This window comes from Spea bombifrons, chromosome 7 (assembly GCF_027358695.1).
Source record: "Spea bombifrons isolate aSpeBom1 chromosome 7, aSpeBom1.2.pri, whole genome shotgun sequence".
Classification (NCBI taxonomy): Eukaryota; Metazoa; Chordata; class Amphibia; order Anura; family Pelobatidae; genus Spea; species Spea bombifrons.
In genome coordinates this window covers 29,289,084-29,307,386 of record NC_071093.1, presented here as the reverse complement: position 1 = coordinate 29,307,386, position 18,303 = coordinate 29,289,084, and the positions used below count along the sequence as shown (strand labels likewise).

General features: G+C 38.6%; 1 protein-coding gene across 2 annotated transcripts in view; it reads left to right on the top strand.

Moving 5' to 3' along the window:
- Positions 1-18,303, top strand: part of COL18A1 (collagen type XVIII alpha 1 chain) — an 80,943-nt gene that overhangs the window by 57,349 nt on the left and 5,291 nt on the right. For both annotated transcript variants that reach the window (XM_053472299.1, XM_053472298.1), the window contains 23 exons: positions 417-479; positions 848-934; positions 1,328-1,381; positions 4,018-4,176; positions 4,982-5,035; positions 6,775-6,819; positions 8,091-8,231; positions 8,858-8,911; positions 10,621-10,638; positions 10,828-10,872; positions 11,346-11,408; positions 11,874-11,909; positions 12,375-12,458; positions 12,579-12,608; positions 13,435-13,461; positions 13,569-13,631; positions 14,309-14,383; positions 15,121-15,156; positions 15,269-15,313; positions 15,463-15,537; positions 15,913-15,957; positions 17,143-17,185; positions 17,408-17,479. In XM_053472299.1, the coding sequence (XP_053328274.1) occupies positions 417-479; positions 848-934; positions 1,328-1,381; positions 4,018-4,176; positions 4,982-5,035; positions 6,775-6,819; positions 8,091-8,231; positions 8,858-8,911; positions 10,621-10,638; positions 10,828-10,872; positions 11,346-11,408; positions 11,874-11,909; positions 12,375-12,458; positions 12,579-12,608; positions 13,435-13,461; positions 13,569-13,631; positions 14,309-14,383; positions 15,121-15,156; positions 15,269-15,313; positions 15,463-15,537; positions 15,913-15,957; positions 17,143-17,185; positions 17,408-17,479 (1,414 nt within the window). The remainder of the gene's footprint in view (positions 1-416; positions 480-847; positions 935-1,327; positions 1,382-4,017; positions 4,177-4,981; positions 5,036-6,774; positions 6,820-8,090; positions 8,232-8,857; positions 8,912-10,620; positions 10,639-10,827; positions 10,873-11,345; positions 11,409-11,873; positions 11,910-12,374; positions 12,459-12,578; positions 12,609-13,434; positions 13,462-13,568; positions 13,632-14,308; positions 14,384-15,120; positions 15,157-15,268; positions 15,314-15,462; positions 15,538-15,912; positions 15,958-17,142; positions 17,186-17,407; positions 17,480-18,303) is intronic.

Here is an 18,303-nt window from a genome sequence, read left to right as displayed (position 1 = left end):
TGGTGAAAGTGGGGAAATTAACAGGAATATTTTTGGTGCCCAATCCCAGCTCCCCAAAAGTGAAAGTGTATGAGCCAGGGCCAAGTCGGCTCCAAATCCTTGCCTTGGCTCAGTTTGCAAGTTCACCCATCTCTGTTGATTAGTAGAATAATCTCAATAATATGTATGCAAAGCATAGAACAGGGTACATCTCCTTAACGTAATTTAATATGTTTGAATAAACGTGATTTTAAAATTCAATTAAGTAAAACACTAATATCTTTTTAATGTTAGATGTGATGTTTTTTCCCCTCCAGTGTAGGTTTTAGTAGTGCTCACCTTTTCCTATCAACACATAGATAATTCCTAATGCATTCACTAAATATTACTTGTGAGGACAATATATCATTGTTTAATCTTTTATTATTAATCTACAGGGTGAAGTTGGACCTCAGGGCTTTCCAGGAACCCCAGGAGACCCTGGGCAGAAGGGAGAGAAAGTAAGTAGTTATTGTATCTATATTAAAGGTACATATGCTATGTCCTGTCTTAAGCCCAGCCTAAACAGTAATCATGTTAATTGATTTTAGGATAAAAAAGGTACTTTTTAAATGGTGTTGTCTTTAGAAACAGTAAGTCTGGCTGCTTTCAGGAATATCTCTGTAGTTTGTAGCCTGTACGGCGATATTCCTGTGCATTAATTATCTTTTGTGCAAAACATCAGAAGGAGCAAAGCCGTAAACTGAGGTTTAGATTTAGTCTTAGTAGAAAGGATGTTAACAGAACAACTGACATCCCTGGCAAGTGGAAAATATTATTATTATTAGTATTATTATTATTATTGTTTGATAGAAATGTTCATTTTCAGGGCGATGCTGGTATTGGAATGAGAGGACCTCCAGGGCTACCTGGACCCCCAGGACCCCCTGGCCCATCTTCCAAAATGGACAAACTGGTAGGTTTCTTGATTTAACATGAGGAATAATTCAAAAGTCAGAATAACTTCTAAATAAATACATTATTTTTAATTTGTATATCACATAGCATATATTCTGCACTGGATCTGATGACGTTCTGTAATTCACATGATCTTAAACTATTTAATGTCCAAAGGATTTTGTAAACACACGCAATAACTATATAGAATTTAGAATATTACCCTTTAGCTGTTGCTAAAAGCCTTAGAATGTAATCTTGATTAATCTTAGCATACTAGAATATTGGCTGTATTTAGCAACTCTGAAATACTTTTTATAATGATCAACCTGTGCAGGATTACAATGTCTCTAATATTATTGGTTTTGCCTTGGCAGCAATTTACCAACTATATTTTGCTTTGGTTTTTCAGACATTCATTGACATGGAGGGTTCTGGATACAGTGGGGACTTGGAGAACTTGAAGGTGAGTGTAAATAGAACATTCAACAGCGATGGATCCAAGATAACAGCAATGATACCACTTGCACTACTCAATCCTATTTACTCTTAGTAACTTTAACATTGGGAAGTGCAGAAACATAATCTAGGTTACTATTCTTTTTACGATTAGATGCTGACATAACCAATATCATGTAAAGGTTATGTTTCACTGTACAGAATATGTAAAGATAATGTATCAGTGTCCACTGTTCAGGAATGCTGGTAGCCATTAACTTTGTATTTTGTTTGCTCTACCATATAGCGTTATGCAGGTCCAGCTGATATCAGCATCTATTGAAAAACACATACCTGTATAATATATTGGAATAAAAAAAAATTCACAAGCTTTACATATTTCACAAACGCTATGGAAAAGAAACAGCAGCAATGTTATACCGAGTTTTAATGTATGTGCGGTCATAGTTAAGGTGTTTTGCTGTTGAAGACATTCTATTACAACCATTTGGAAATAACCTTATTTTAGCCTGTTGGTGAATATGTTCTAACAAATAGATGGAGACAAAATCCCATTTTATTTGCACAAACTGCATATTTGATACATGTGTTTACATTATTAAGACATTTCATAGATAGATAGGAGCTCTTATTTGTTACTGCACTTTATATACATTAATTCCATGTGTAAGTTCATTTTTCTGAGAGAAACATAGAAACATAAACATCGACGGCAGATAAGAACAATTTGTCTACCATTTTTTCCTTGGTCCAGTCCCATAGTCAGGATAGCTTTATGCCTATCCCATGCATGTTGAAATTCCCTTTAAATTAGCCTCCACTACTTGAGCTGGGAGACTGTTCTATTTATCTAGCACTTTCTCAGTAAAGTAGAACTTCCTTACATTAGATCGAAGCCCCTGACTCGAGTTTAGACTATGACCTCTTGTTCTGTTTCCCGTCTGTATTTTGTTAAATCCCATAAGTATTTCAATGTTTCTTGTTTCTTCCCTCCAAGCTATACATGTTAAGATCCCAAAGTAGTAGTTTTCCTCTGAACTGTATTGAATGTGTCAATATTGGGTCTCCAGAGCTGCACACAATACTCTAGGCGAGGCCTTACCAGAGATCTATAAAGTGGCAGGACCGCTTCCCGCTACTAATGCCATTTGCTATACAACCGAACACAGAGCTATTATCTTTACTCATTCACTGGTGTATGTGACTTGTCACAGGCTAGTGGGCTAGTGGAATGTTTCAAAACATGATTGTGAGGAAATTCACAGGCCGTAGAACCTTGGATAGCCATTAGCTATAGTGTCACGAGTGCACATTCACATGCTCTATGGCGAGAAGTTCAACACATAAATAAATTCACAACTAACTTATTAACTTGAGAAGGACAGGGCGTGAACAATGAGCTGCAAGCAGACCATAAAAGCTAGAGACTTTATAAAAAAGGCTTTCCTTGCTGTGGAAATCCGATGTAACAGTGTGTACCCCCAATAGTAGTATCCACAGTAAAAGTGGGTGTGTGATACACAGGATTAACAATCCAGTTACCAAACTACGACAACAAATCACAGAATCACAGAAATAGTTTAAATTGTTGCCGATAAAAGGCAACAAAGCTTGATAAAGCCTTTTAGTTGTAATGGAATAAAGTAGCATTGTGGTGTTGCTGAATTCAATTTTTCTTTTCGTTTTTATATGGTAATTGTAGGAGTGATGTCTATATGTTTTTTCACATTGAATCAGCATATCTGAAATTAGTAGAGTAACTCTCACACGGTCACTCCAGTTTGCAGATCCAGTGACATATCCCAGACCCCAGAACCAAGGACATCTTGCTTCTGCATTATGTTCGAAGTTGATGCTCAGTCCTCTATGTGTAAAAATAGCATTAAAGACTGTCTCATGCGCAGTGTACTAAAAGAATACAATCGGAGCTAGGGAAACATTTCAAAACTTTAATGTAAGCTTTGTCAAGTTTGTGAGAAAATATTTCCAAACCCATAAGAAAAGGTTTCTTAAATTATATTTATTGCCAGGCTAGCCCTATAATAATTTTAAACTAGATCTGCAAAACCTAATTTGCTGAAATAGTGCCAGCATTCAAGATGTGGTAGAGTGATGCGGAAAATTGAAACCGTTCCTTATCATAGGACCAGACAGGAGGAGCGGAAGAAAGATTAATCCCATTATCACCGACAAGTACAATGACTCACACTGTTTGATATTTGTACTTGGAGATCCCTGACAAGTGCCTCGTTCCACTCCACTCACAGAGTGTGAAAAATAGATGTCTGCAGAAAAATACACACAACAGCTTTGCACAAGTATCAGAGAAAGGACAAGTGAATTTAATCATTAAAGTGAAAATATGGAGGGATTAGACCAGGTGTACGTATTCAAAGCCACCATCAGGAGTTTTGTATACTAACTTTATCAACCTTCGGATCCTTGAACACTTTGGATTTGTCTAGCACAAGCGATAGACTCTTATGCAGGGATGTGCTCATAGGCCAAAATAGGCATCCATGCGGATTGGACTGATGCATGCAGATAGGTATTCAGGCTACTTTCTTTCTTTCTGAATAGTTGTACTTGCATGGTGGCCTTCTTATGTCTATTACTGCTCCACTGACCTCTGCACTTTTACAGGGACCACCAGGTTTGCCTGGCCCTCCTGGGCCACCTGGCGTACCTGGATTACCAGGAGTGCCCGGAACATTTGGTGGAAATACTACAGGATTGCCTGGACCCCCTGGGCTGCCTGGTATTCCAGGAAATGATGGACTCCCAGGACCCCCTGGACCACCGGTAATGTGTGTGTGTGTGATCGCTGAACGATTTTAAATGTACAGCATTAGACCTTTTTTCTCAGGCTGTTTACAACAATGTCAGGTTATCATGGCAAGTGGGGGCTCCACAAGGTCAAACAATGTGATACTTGAGCCTCTGAGATGATGATTTTTTGTCAAAAATCAAAGTGTTATTACAATGAAGGTAGAATACCGATTTAACAAAACATTAAGAGTAACCATAACATGAACAGATGGGTACATGTGTCATTTATTTATGTATACCACAATAAAGGAAATGACAAAGTGCATCAGAGTTGGACCTTTTTATAGCCATGTATAACCTTTCAACAAACAGACAGATTCTTAGATCCACATGACCATCCCTTGGTGTCCTTTGCAAAAGTGGCAGCTCCCAATTGGTAATGGTAATCGGGCAGCCAACAGATGAAGCGCAGCTCAGACTTCGTGCCCCATGCCACTGGAGCCTTGTCATCTCTCGGCGTGCAAAGCAAGGGCAGAAGAATGTGGCTTGCCAGTACTTCAATAGTTTACATACAATTCTGCATGAAACCGTTAATGTAGTAGACATTAAATATTATTGGTCAAACCAGACATATTAGTTTTTATAAAGCCTTGGGTAGCTTAAGCAATGTCCAGACAGTCAGTTGCTTGGCAATAGCCAGCTTCTATAGCATACATGGCTATGCGGCGCCAAGATAATACGCTAGGGGATGAGGATGGTAAGAATTTTATATTGTTGTGGAATTTTCATGCAATCTTTTTGGTATTTTCAATAACTTATACACATATTTACTGAATAGGGTATACCTGGAAAAGATGGAGCTGTGGGTCCACCTGGCCTTGCTGGACAGAGGGTGAGGCATCATATTTGTGTTTTATATTTCTTTGATAAAAGCAGTATTATTAGTTATCATTCATAATATGTGTGAAGCTGGTTTTAAGTAGAAAAGGTTTGTAGTCCTTAAAATGATGAGGATAGTGGATTTGCCCCCATTTATCTCCCATCATTTTCTCACAGTAGGATCTAAAAAAATAAGCTCCTCAGCTTCAGCTGTAATGTAATAGTGTTTGTATCTAAAATAAAGTACATCCTCACGTTGTATTACGTTGATGACCTAATATCTCAAAGTGGATACATTTCAAGGTAATCCAACAAAAAAAGACATATAATACCGTATTTGCTCGATTATAAGACGAGGTTTTTTTCAGAGCAAATGCTCTGAAAAATACCCCTCGTCTTATAATCGTGGTCGTCTTCTAATCAGACCTCAAATAGAGGTCTGATTAGGAGACTAAGATCCAGATCCCCCGCACCGCTGCAGGGGACCTGGATCCTCCTGTCGTCGCCCCCCCCCCCACACACACACACACTTACCGGTGCTTCCGGAGGTGAAGTTGGCAGCGGGGGTTTGTATGCGTCCGTCGCAAATACCTTCCCCGACTGTCAGAGATCAGAGTTCCAGAGTTCCTGATCTCTGACAGCCGGGGAAGGTATTTGCGACGGACGCATACAAACCCCCGCTGCCAACTCCACCTCCTTCCGGCTGCCGCGGAATGAGACGTCAACCCGCTGCCCCGGCAATACAGCAGGAAATTGGAAGCACCGGTAAGTAAGTGTGTGTGTGTGTGTGTGTGTGTGTGTGTGTGTGTGTGTGTGTGTGTGTGTGTGTGTGTGTGTGTGTAGGGCATTTCTGGAATGCCTTACACCACTATATGCCACTCTGGCACTTAGGGGGTTAAAAGGCATATTATGGGGCAGAGTGGCATATAGGGAGGTATAAGGCATTTCAGGAGGCAGAGTGGCGTTAAGGGGGCATTTAATAGTGCACTCTGCCTCCTGAAATGCCTTATACCTCCCTATATGCAACTCTGCCCCATAATATGCCTTTTAACCCCCTAAATGCCAGAGTGGCATATAGGGGTATAAGGCATTTCTGGAGGCAGAGTGCTCTATATAATGCCTTTTAACTCCCTTAATGCCACTCTGCCTCCTGGAATGCCTTATACCTCCCTATATGCCACTCTGCCCCATAATATGCATTTTAACCCCCTAAATGCCAGAATGGGATATAGGGGTATAAGGCATTTCTGGAGGCAGAGTGGCACATAGGGGGTCAAAAGGCATACCATGGGGCACAGTGGCATATAGAGGGTTAAAAGGCATATCATGGGCCACAGTGCCATATTGGTGTGGCAAGCCTGGGGGCAGATGTGCGTAACTGGGGGACAGGTTGGAAAATACAAGAAATAAAAACAAAAAATATATATTTTTCTCAATCATAGCTTTTATTAAAAAAAATAGTTTACATGAATTAACATTTACTGGTAAAACTTTTTTCCTTTAGGGTCGTCTTATATTCAGGCTTTTTCTTTTTTTCCTAAGTTAATATTCAGATTATGGGGGGTCGTCTTATAATCAGGGTCGTCTTATAATCGAGCGGTATATAATATTGGGTCAAAATTTTAAATCCCTGATTTCAACTATCCCCATTGCTCTGGAAAGATTAAGTGTTCCTCCACACCCCTTAGCCCATTCTTTTTATGTAATTTTGGCATACAACCAATATTTAAATTATTATTTGTTCTCACCAAGGGTGAAGATGGAGAGATTGGTTTACCAGGAGTACCTGGATCGAAGGTATGTAGTCTGTCCCTCAGCTACATTTGTATTATTTGAGCCTGAAACTAGCTTAGCGCACCAACATTTTTTCTTTTCCCTGTCCTTCAGTTATGTTTAAGCTTTCTATGGATTATTTTTGTTTTTCTTGGCTTTATCTTACTGTCTCTTAGAGTTCGTTGCCTCTCTTTCCTTCCAATCTGCGGGAGGTTCTCTCTCAGTTTTCCCATGATGCAGGCTTTCTGCCCCAGGTAACAGGCAGAAGACAGCACGTGATGTGTGGTGCTGCTGTGTATATTTCCCAGCATGCATTACAGGAAGACTGTTGTGTGTGGACTACTTCCTGTATCTTATGTTACTATAATAAAAGAAGTATTTGTTGAGTTGTGTATACATACTTACATACACAGGGAAGATATAAACCGCTATAATGAGTTTATTGACTTGCTAGATGTATGCTATCAACTTGTGGGATAGTGATAAATGTTGGAAAGTAAGAAATTATCATTTTCCATATAAAATTGTTTACATGCAGCCGCTAAGTGCATTTCATAAGCATACCTGGGAACTTCTGGGCTCCGGTTACCCGGAGCCTTTCTTTGCGGGACGCGGCCAGGACTGCACACTGACGTCGGCAGGCGGTCCTGCTGACAGCAGCGGGAAACACCCCCATGTAAAGGAAAAATGGGCGGGGAGCGTGGGGGGGGGTCAAGACCCAGATCCCACAAACTGGAGGATTCGGGTCTTGATCCAGAGAACCGGAGGAGCAGCGCTCACCCGGCAATCTCCAGGTTAAACCCGGAGAGTTCCCAGGAATGTTCATGAGCCAGCTCAAAAAATCCCTTTGTCATTTTGCCTGCATGCGTGGACGACAGACTAATGAGATTTATTTTGTGCCTCTTTTATATTGTTTTGTTCTACACCTAGGATGCACTATACATGTATAATTTTGCATGGTGTATGCATTTATCAAGTTTTAGATTATCAGCATACACTTTTTTTTTCATGTGTTTGTAATGTCATCTCTTTGGGTCGGTTTCTTTCTTGTCCTTAAATGTAGGTTTGTTCTTAATTGTTCAAATGACAATGCTGCTCAAAGCACAGGCACTCTTGCTATTATCTGGGTTTGATGACAATCTAGAGCTGCAGGATCAAAATGTCATGCATTAATCCAAACAACTAATTTTACCCCAAATTCTACATTTGTTGACATCCCCCCACATTTTTACACTCGCTTCCATTCCAGCTACTTTTATTTTCCTGAATATTTTTTTAATTTATTTCTGATTTAGGGTAGCACTGGGGAACCTGGACTCCTGGGACCGCCTGGCGAACCTGGCTTAGCTGGACTCCCAGGACCTATGGGACCACGTGGGTTACCAGGTCCTCCGGGTCCACCTGGCCCTGCAGGGACAGGAATTCCTGTTGGATTTGTAAGTAGTCTGTACATGATCTTTGGGTGATTAAGAACCTTCCAGTTGCTTCTGGGAAATGCTAGTGAGATGGAGACAAAAAGAATAAGGAGAGATTGGATTTATTTAATAAAGTGTTAAAAAGCAAATGGGAGGCTTCAGCTATCCTGTTGCTTTACTGTTATTTATTGAAATAAATTAAAGCCAATGTATACATTGGTACATTACACAATGGTAATTTTTGCAATACCATTAGAAAAAAACTAAATAATTTCTAAATGGCCTCTATGAATTGATTACATTTCAGAATCCACAGAGGCAGATATGAAATATTATAATGCTGTGATATTCCACTGTTTTAGTAAGGTCTAGTCAAGAAGCCTAGGATTCTGAAATGTCTACAAAATGTTGTAGACTAAAATTGGACGGCATTGATTGTCGAAAGAAAAGAGGTAACTGGGAAGGATGAAATACATCGAGTAAAAACCTTTAAACCTTGAAAGGTAACGTAAGGAGGGATTTATGAAGAAGAATGATTCACATGAGGAAAGGATTCTGATAATGTGGCTGGTGACATTTTGGAGTAGTAAATCAATTGTAAAGTTAGAATTCTATTCTGTTAGTGACAAATCACTTTTCCATTTCAGGATGACATGGAAGGCTCTGGAATTGGTTTCATTACCAGAGGTGACGGGTTACCGGTGGGTACTTGTGGATCAGCAGGCATATTTAAAATTACCAGTTAGAGCAGGGGTGGGCAATTAATTTTCCCATGGGGCCACATGAGAAATTGGAATGGTTTTAGAGGGCCAGACCTCTACAAACTACAAACTCCGAAGCCTTGTCCATTTTGTTAACTTATGTGCTGTTTAATAAAGTTATTCAAGCCTACGTCATTGGTAGAGGTGCTTGAATAAGTAAGGCCTGAATAACTATTAGCACAGCACAGAAGTGAACAAAATGAACAAGGCTTCGGAGTGCATACCGTATTTTTCGCTCTATAAGACGCACCTGCTGATAAGACGCACCTAGATTTTAGAGGAGAAAAAAAAGGAAAAAATATTTTGAGCTAAAAAATGGGCTAAAATATTTATTACAATAACTGAATAAGCTATGAACACAGTAAGACACACGCAGTAAGACACACACAGACACAGTGAGACACACACAGACACAGTAAGACACACACAGACACAGTGAGACACACACAGACACAGTAAGACACACACAGACACAGTAAGACACACACAGACACAGTGAGACACACACAGACACAGTAAGACACACACAGACACAGTGAGACACACACAGACACAGTAAGATACACACAGACACAGTGAGACACACACAGACACAGTAAGACACACACAGACACAGTAAGACACACACAGACACAGTGAGACACACACAGACACAGTAAGACACACACAGACACAGTAAGACACACACACACAAACACAGTAAGACACACACACACAGTAAGACACACACAGACACAGTAAGATACACACAGACACAGTGAGACACACACAGACACAGTAAGACACACACAGACACAGTAAGACACACACAGACACAGTGAGACACACACAGACACAGTAAGACACACACAGACACAGTAAGACACACACAGACACAGTGAGACACACACAGACACAGTGAGACACACACAGACACAGTAAGACACACACAGACACAGTGAGACACACACAGACACAGTAAGATACACACACACACAGTAAGACACACACACACAAACACAGTAAGACACACACACACAGTAAGACCTCCCTCCCTAACCCCCCTTCTCAGTATCTCCCCTCTAACTCCCTAACCCCCCCTTCTCAGTATCTCCCCTCTAACTCCCTAACCCCCCCTTCTCAGGATCTCCCCCCCCGCCCCGGTCACTTACCTTAAACTCCTGTGTTGGAAGCGTGAGGCGTTTGTCTCGGGTGCCGGCGCTTCACTGCTGATCGCCGGCGTCTGACGTCATATGCCGGCGCCCAGCGTAAAGCGCCGGCACCCGAGACAAACGCTTCCAACACAGGAGTTTAAGGTAAGTGACCGGGGCGGGGGGGGACACCGGACTCATTGGTGAGTCACCAGGACACTCTTTGCGGGCCGGTCCGAGCTATTCAGCGGGCCGGATGTGGCCCGCGGGCCGTGCTTTGCCCAGGTCTGAGTTAGAGGGTGCACTATCTTAACCATATATATGACAAAAGTCATGTTTTCTGGAGTTACAGTTTTTCTTTTAAACCATATTGGCTCAGAATTGTCCAGAAAAAATATAGGCTGATTTTGTGTTAAATTCTCTTGGTCGAATGTTTAATAGGGTTCTCTGTACTCCATTATAACCTTTATATAACCGTAAACCATTTCATAAAACTTTATTTTTTTCTTCTACTTACAGGGACTTCCTGGACCTAAGGTCAGAATACTAACTTTTTTTGTTTTGTTGGGGGGCTTTATGCGATATTTTGTGTACAGTTATAGTTAAAGTCATGTGGATTGTGTTGTGCATTGAGTTCACAAATTGTGTGTTTTGCATCATTATGTTTGTTTTGTTTGTTTTTTGTGCAGTTTTTTTGTGTGTTTTATATTGTTGCTCTCTGTGCAGGGAGAAGAGGGGAATCCAGGTTTGCCAGGGCTTCCAGGGCAAAAGGTATGTGAGTTTATAACACAGAATCTTATAGCTTAAGGGAGAAACATATTTGTGCTTGTGTATAATGATCAGTTTAAGAACAGAATCTTACAATGAAGAAAACAAATATTATTCAAGTTTTTTGACTTGTAACAAAACTTTGTATGTATAATGTTCCGTACACACAGGGGGCTTTTTATTATTAAAGGGATTCTCTTTCTTAGTTTGAATATTGATCCAATTGCCATTTAGATAGATATATAACCTTTCCCCTATCAATATACATATGTATTTTAACAGCACTTCAGGTAGACTTAGTGAAAATGATAAAAAAAAAACAAAATTGTGGGAAGCCATATTGCTGACATACACCGGCATTAGGGTTTTGGTTCAAGTGGCACACATTATTCAATAAACTCATATTTCATATTATTCAAATAAAGTTTTATTCGTTGTTTACCTGTTATCTGGATCCTTAACTTCCTGTTTTGTAGGGTGATCGGGGGATAGCAGGTTTGGATGGAAGACCAGGGTTGGATGGATTCCCAGGTCCTGAGGTCAGTGATTTAAACACAGTCTTACATTTTGGTAAACCGTGATAATAGTGGTATTTTACAGTTATGATCCTACACCAACATGCCACAAGAATATCGATCCTGTAATTCTAAATTACATTAAAAACTTATATTAACATGTTGTTTTCTATTTTAAGACAGAATGGATGTATATTAACCACATTTAATAACATCTGTATAAATTGTTTAACGGCATATTTGTTTTACATAAAGCTTATGTAATGTATATATGATCATCAATGATCAATCAATGATCAATGAGTTTACCAAAAATTCTGTATGCACCTCCATACCATAATGCTACTGATGCAAGTATGGCCCTAGCATTCTTTTGTCAACTGTACATTTTTGTACTATTAAATTCAATGCACATTAGCCCACTCAGAAATACTGGAAGAAGTGACATTATTACATGATCTTACATCTTTAGTTATTCTTTCCTTGCAGGGCGTGAAGGGTGACAAAGGAGAGCCGGGTGAACAGGTAAGTGTGTTCTTTAATGGAAGATTTCCAATTTCAACTGGTCTTTCTACCTCTTAATATGTAGGATTTAGTTATCATTACTGTGTACAATGTATGTCCATGAATATATATTTTAAGATAGCATAACCCAATGTGGACGTGTTATTTAATGAACTAAGATTCACTTCTTTTGGGAAAGCCTTTTATCAGCTTGCAATTAAACACACGTTTGGTGGAACCTTCTTGTAGTTTCCATTTAAAGCATATTGTTTGTACATTTTCTGACCTTTGGGATTATGTATAAAAAGGGATTTTAGTGTACATTTTGAAATGGGGCTTCACTGGATCGTCTTATTGGTAAAACATAAACCTTTTATACAAGTGAATCAGTTTAGCCAAAGCATACTCTAAGTGAAAACTAAGAATGAAAGGTACTGGATGTGTTCTATGCATTATATTACATTTGTTTTTATATTTTGGTTACAGGGACGACCTGGGCGTGATGGAGTGGGACTTCCAGGCCCACCCGGACCTCCTGGTCAAATTGTTTATGTATCATCAGACCAGAAGGTAAGCACATCCTTACATGTGTAATTCACAGCTTTTCATTTTTTTTGTATCCAGCATTGAGTTTGAACTGTCGCATTGATCCTTTGCAGTATTTGCTTAACATTATTTCTTTTTTTTTAGGAGGGAATTTCAGCTGTTCCTGGATCAGATGTAAGTTACTTGATGCATTTTATCCTATAGACTCTTAGGTTTTGACTTTACATAACGGTTCAATATTTGTGCTAACAGTTGCATTAGGGGACGGTGAAATGTAATTTGCTAATTTCAGCCACTAGAGGGATTGATTCTACAATTATTTTGTTAAAAGTAGAAATATAATATGCCGTATGTTTTTATCTAAAGCTATTTAAAACATGCAGTGGGTTCATATAATAACAACAGTAATTGTGTCAGAGGCTAGTAAACATACAATTATTTTTGTGTGATAAAAAAAAAAACATGCATTCTAGAAAGGAATAAACAAAATGTCCTACTTGTTCCTTTTAACATGTGCATTTTATTGCGTAATTTGTCGTTAGGCCTTTCAGGGCACCCTGGATCTCATGCATTTGGTTTCCACAAATAAAAGCAAATGTTATATATGTTTCCAGGGTAATAATCATAAGATCGGGTTTATTAGCAATGAACTATCTATGTAGTTTATGACGTATGACCACTAGGCGGAAGCAGTATATAGCATGTTTATGAAATACCTATAACGCTCGGACAAGGGGACTCAAATGTACGCTTCAAAGCATGGAGTGAAGCAGGTCAAAGAAAATGTATGTCAAAGCTTTTTTTATGCACGATGCTAATGACCATCCTGCTGAAGTAGTATTTTATACCATTAGGTTTTATCCACTTAGGAAATAGGTTAGGAACAGAGCCATATCTATATAAACAGGTATACAGGAAAGATAATGCTAGATGGACATACCATGCAACTGATTGTGGGAGATTTTAGAATTAAAAATGTATTTATTTATTCACTTTGCAGGGCCAAGAAGGTAAAGCTGGCTTCCCGGTAAGAAAATAAATGCTGGAATCTAATTGCTTTTGTCTGTACTAATTGTAATATACAGACACAAAGCAGGGATTATTTGATTTCCTCATGTTTATGTTGTCTTCTAGGGCCCAATAGGACCCAAAGGAGAGACAGGACCTCAAGGTTTTCCTGGAATTCCAGGGATAAAGGTGAGAAAATAAGTATAAATATAAACCCTTTAACAATTGTGTACCAAATAAATGGCAGAGAAATAACAAATGGAGGTCTTGCAAAGTAGTAGAAGCATTATCAACCAAAATCCTTCAAGAAGATCTCCAATTTAATTCTATGTTTTTGTGACAAACCCTATGAACAACAATGCATTCCAAAACCCAAACCATATGGCTTTATACTGAACCTTGCAGGCAAGAAAGGCAATAAGCGTGTACTTGCATGCCCCTGTGTGGCTCTTATGAGTAATCAACGTGAAAATAGAAGCAGAACCAGGCAAAATATTGAAAGATGATTTTTAACCTGTTTCTCCAAAAATTCTAACGTCACACACAATGCCCAGTAAATGTGGAGTGTGTCAAACATCGCCAGCGGTCATGTACAGTATACATCACGGGCAAATGTAGATGTAGGAAAAAGGTGGGGGCTCTAAGGATAAGTACTACAAATAGTGTTTTGCATTCAAAGGTAATATAAGATCTAAACATCAGGAAACAAAGCATATCTGAACTAATTTGTTTTGGTTTTATACTAATTGTATATTAAGCTTAACTTTAACTCAGATATGCCAAAATGAAAATGTTTTTATACATATTTTAAAGATTGGTTAATTTGCGTTTATGTATCTTACTTACATTGTGTGTTTTCTTTAAAGGGAGATAAGGGAGAATCTGGAATGCTTTTGGGACCTGATGGTACTCCTCTTGCTGAGCTTCCAAAAGGGGAAAAGGTAGGTTATAGTGGGACAAAATTACCTTTTAAATTGTGAAACTGTCATGATATAGCTGGAGGCTTGAAAGTAAAAGCAAATTTTACTGCTAATGGTCAAAATTGGCAATAGAGTTTTCAGTTTGCCCTTCTCTGATCATTGAGAAGTTTTGAGGAGATACAATGTATTCCTGGTGGTCAGAGAAACTGCCAAATCTGCCCTTTGTAGTTCAGAGAATAAAGTCACAACTACCATGTTCTAAGCCAAGGCGAGCATATAGCCAACATTTGCCATGTTCCTACTGCTGTTCCTATAGCGTGAAACACGAGTAATTTCAGAGCCAACATGGGCTTCGGATATACAGTGGAGTTCTCGACAAATTAATTGGGCCAGGAGACACATTTCCTAAAAAAGAGAAATCGGCAACAGGCTTTGTGGCAGATTATTCAGTAAATGACCTTTAGGATGCAATGACTTTCACAAAGACACAGGTGTCCTTTTGAGACATGGTGAAGACAGTGTTTGCTGTAGTTAGGTAATCTGCCAGATATCTGGTGTGGTTCAAACAGAGGGGTTTTTTTTTTGCTGTGACTGGATATTAAATCTGGCAGGAGGTTTTGAATGTCAGAATTTCTTTAAATGACCAATGTGTTGTATTCTGGACGGCAGTGCCTTAGTTCTACCCACTTCATCTTAAAGAAAGGCCATTGTTTATATATATATATATGTAAATATAATAGTCTGTATTTTCTTCAAAGGGCGACATAGGACCAAGAGGCCCTATGGGACCTGAGGTGAGTACTGTAACACAACCTAATTGAATACATTTTAATATGAGGTAAGGGGTGCCACAAGAATGGTTTATTGGGCTTAATCATTTCTAAAAAAAAATATTCCCTCTGACAGGGTCCACGTGGACAAAAAGGAGAGATTGGTTTCCCTGGGAGATCTGTGAGTATAATATCTTTAATACCTGCTCTGTTGTCTTGGATATATGTTGCAAAATGTTATATCCCTATTTATAATCTTTCATTGATCGATTTCCTCTCTGGTGCTTTCCATATGTAACTATCTTCTCCTGTGTCATGTTCTTTCTCAAGGGTCGCCCTGGTATGAACGGACTAAAAGGAGAGAAGGGTGACCCTGCTGACCCTAGCAGTATGTTTGGACTCATGGTGAGTTCACGATAAAAAATGTATTAAAAAAAATAAAAATACTCTTCTGTAACAGCAGAAGAACAATAATGGCAAACCAGTGTGTTTCTTATTGTGTAATTGTGTATTACGTAAGGATAGCTATGTGTTTTCCTTATATAATATTTTTTCAGAGCCATCAGGCTATACGTCACTTTGGTGAGAGTTGTAGATTCTGAGATCATTACAAGAAGGTGCATTTTTTTGTAGCCAACGACATCACAATGTAATTATGTAAGGTTTATTTTATTTATTTATGTTGGTAAAATGTGGACTGGTATATAATTTCAAACGGAGCTATTAAATGTTTATGTACATAACATGCAGTTCAGTATGTTTCTTTTTTTGGCTATGTAGGGTCCTCCAGGCCCACCTGGCCCACCTGGTCCTCCTGGGAATACTGTAAGTATTAAAAACATGTGTATATATATATATATATATATATATATATATATATATATATATATATATATATATATATATATATACATATTTTATAGTCATGTCTTGCACAGTCCTTTCGCTTTTTAAAGTGACGCTGCATGCAATGTTACCACAGTGAAATCACCAGAAAATATTCTTAGTCAGGAGAATATGCAATACCATTTATCACTAAAGCAGAATTGTTTTCATATTTAGGTTAATTTAAACATCAATTTAGTTATTATAGTTCTTATGTTAATACTATACTGTATTATCATATACAACACTGAATGTAGTGCTTGCGGGCAGGGCTCACTGTACCTCATGAATTGGTTTGTTTTGTCTTACCCTTTGAACCTATATACTGTAAGAAGCACTGCCTAAATTCATGGCACTATATAAATAATATATGATTTCTTTTTGTCAGACTCTTTAAGGTAAACCCACGAGTCAGTGCCATGAAAGTATATTTAGTCCATGGACCCTAAGTGCCTCTGCATTCATTGCCAGGCTATTGCTCTATTAAGGGATCTTGGATCACTAGTATTAGGTTATTGCAGGCAGGCATGTGATATGTATACACAGCCAGAGAATCTCTTAATACAACCACCTAGTATGCCTTCATACAAATTTGGTGTCGATCTAGAAGCCGAATGTAGGCGCCAGTTTCCTATGCCCCCTTAATAATATATTTATATGTGTGTGTATGTAAATAATACCCAAAAATAATAAATATGTCCCATTCTAAAGCTAATTTATAAAGATAAGCGTTTATGAAGTATTGCAAAAATATACATTCATTTTCTGGCAGCTATATATTAATGCTAATCCATTTATTTAAAAAAAGGTCATTAGTGAAAACATTATCCATTTAGTAAGCTTAACTTATTGGTAATCAAGTTAATAATTAATTGATACATATTATATTGCTAAATAAATAGAAAAATACATTACATTCTTTTTATCTTACCCTTCATGTGAGCACCAAAACTTTTAAATTCCTATAAACAGACAGATATGGCCCATATATGCACATGAAGTATGGATGAGAATGTGTACAGGTGTATGTAATATATATACTCGTGTAATAAGCAAAAGCAATGTGCATCATATATGTAAATACAGGGATCTGCGATAGTTTCTCATACATCTTCTGCATTTTAGGTTTATGGAGAGGGAAATGTCCAAGGTCCTCAAGGATATCCAGGTAAATGTTGACAGAGGGGTCAATACACTGCCCTCATCATTTACCTTCAATGTACAATCCCTGCTTCCTTGCACCTGCTCTTAGCCTTCATGGCTTTCCTTGTATACATGTTTCATTTTTCCAACACCTAATTTTTCCTTTCACTCTCGTTTATCACACAAGCTCTCCCCATTTCTCTTCACACTTTGTTTAATCTGAAACTTTTATTTTTAACTCTATTAGGTCAAAAGGGAGAGAGAGGATTTCCTGGAACAAAAGGTGACCAAGGTGACCCCGGCCCAGCTGGCCCGCCAGGTAAATGCCTAAAAACACAATATTGTCACTATGAATGGGTTATAATGTTTGTTATTTGTTAAAAATGCTTGTTTGTGGCATCTTATCACAATTAGGTAGCATGGTAACTCTCCCAGATGAATACTTTGATTTGTTTGTTGAGTGGATGTTAAAATAGCTGAATGGGTAAGACAATGGTTGATTGACAGGATGGTTGTAGTTAACGGTGTATATTCAGAGGAAGGCCTTGTTACTAGTGGTGTACCTCTGGGATCATTACTGGGACCCATACTTTTCAACATTTTTACTACCAATATTACAAAAGGTTTCAAAGGTAAGGTATGTATTTTTGCAAAATAATACAAGTCGGCAACAGGGTAGACATTGCTTGCGGAACAAGTCAAATTAAAAGAATGATTGAGAGTGTTGCAGTGTAATGTTGATGAATTTAAAATAATGCACTTGGAATGTTAAATTCCAAAGGCAAAATAAAGCGTTGGGGGCACTTTTGTGTCAACGACAAAAGGAGAGAGAAACTTGGCAGTAATTATTAGTTAAAGGTAAGCAGGTAATGCAGTAAAGCGTCTGGAGGAAAACAAGCAGGTTGCTGGGTTGTATAGCGAGAGGCATTCGTAGCAGGAGGAGAGCGGTGGTTCTGCCACTTTACAAATCTCTGGTCAGAGTATTGTGGGCCGTTCTTATATGGAGAGAGTTCAGAAGAGGGAAACATAAATGGTGAATGGTTTGCTGGATAAGTGGAACAGTTTCCCAGCAGGAGTAGGATAGGCTATTACAGTGAATGGGACAGGCATGAAGCTATATTGAGCCTTTACATCAGGGAAAAT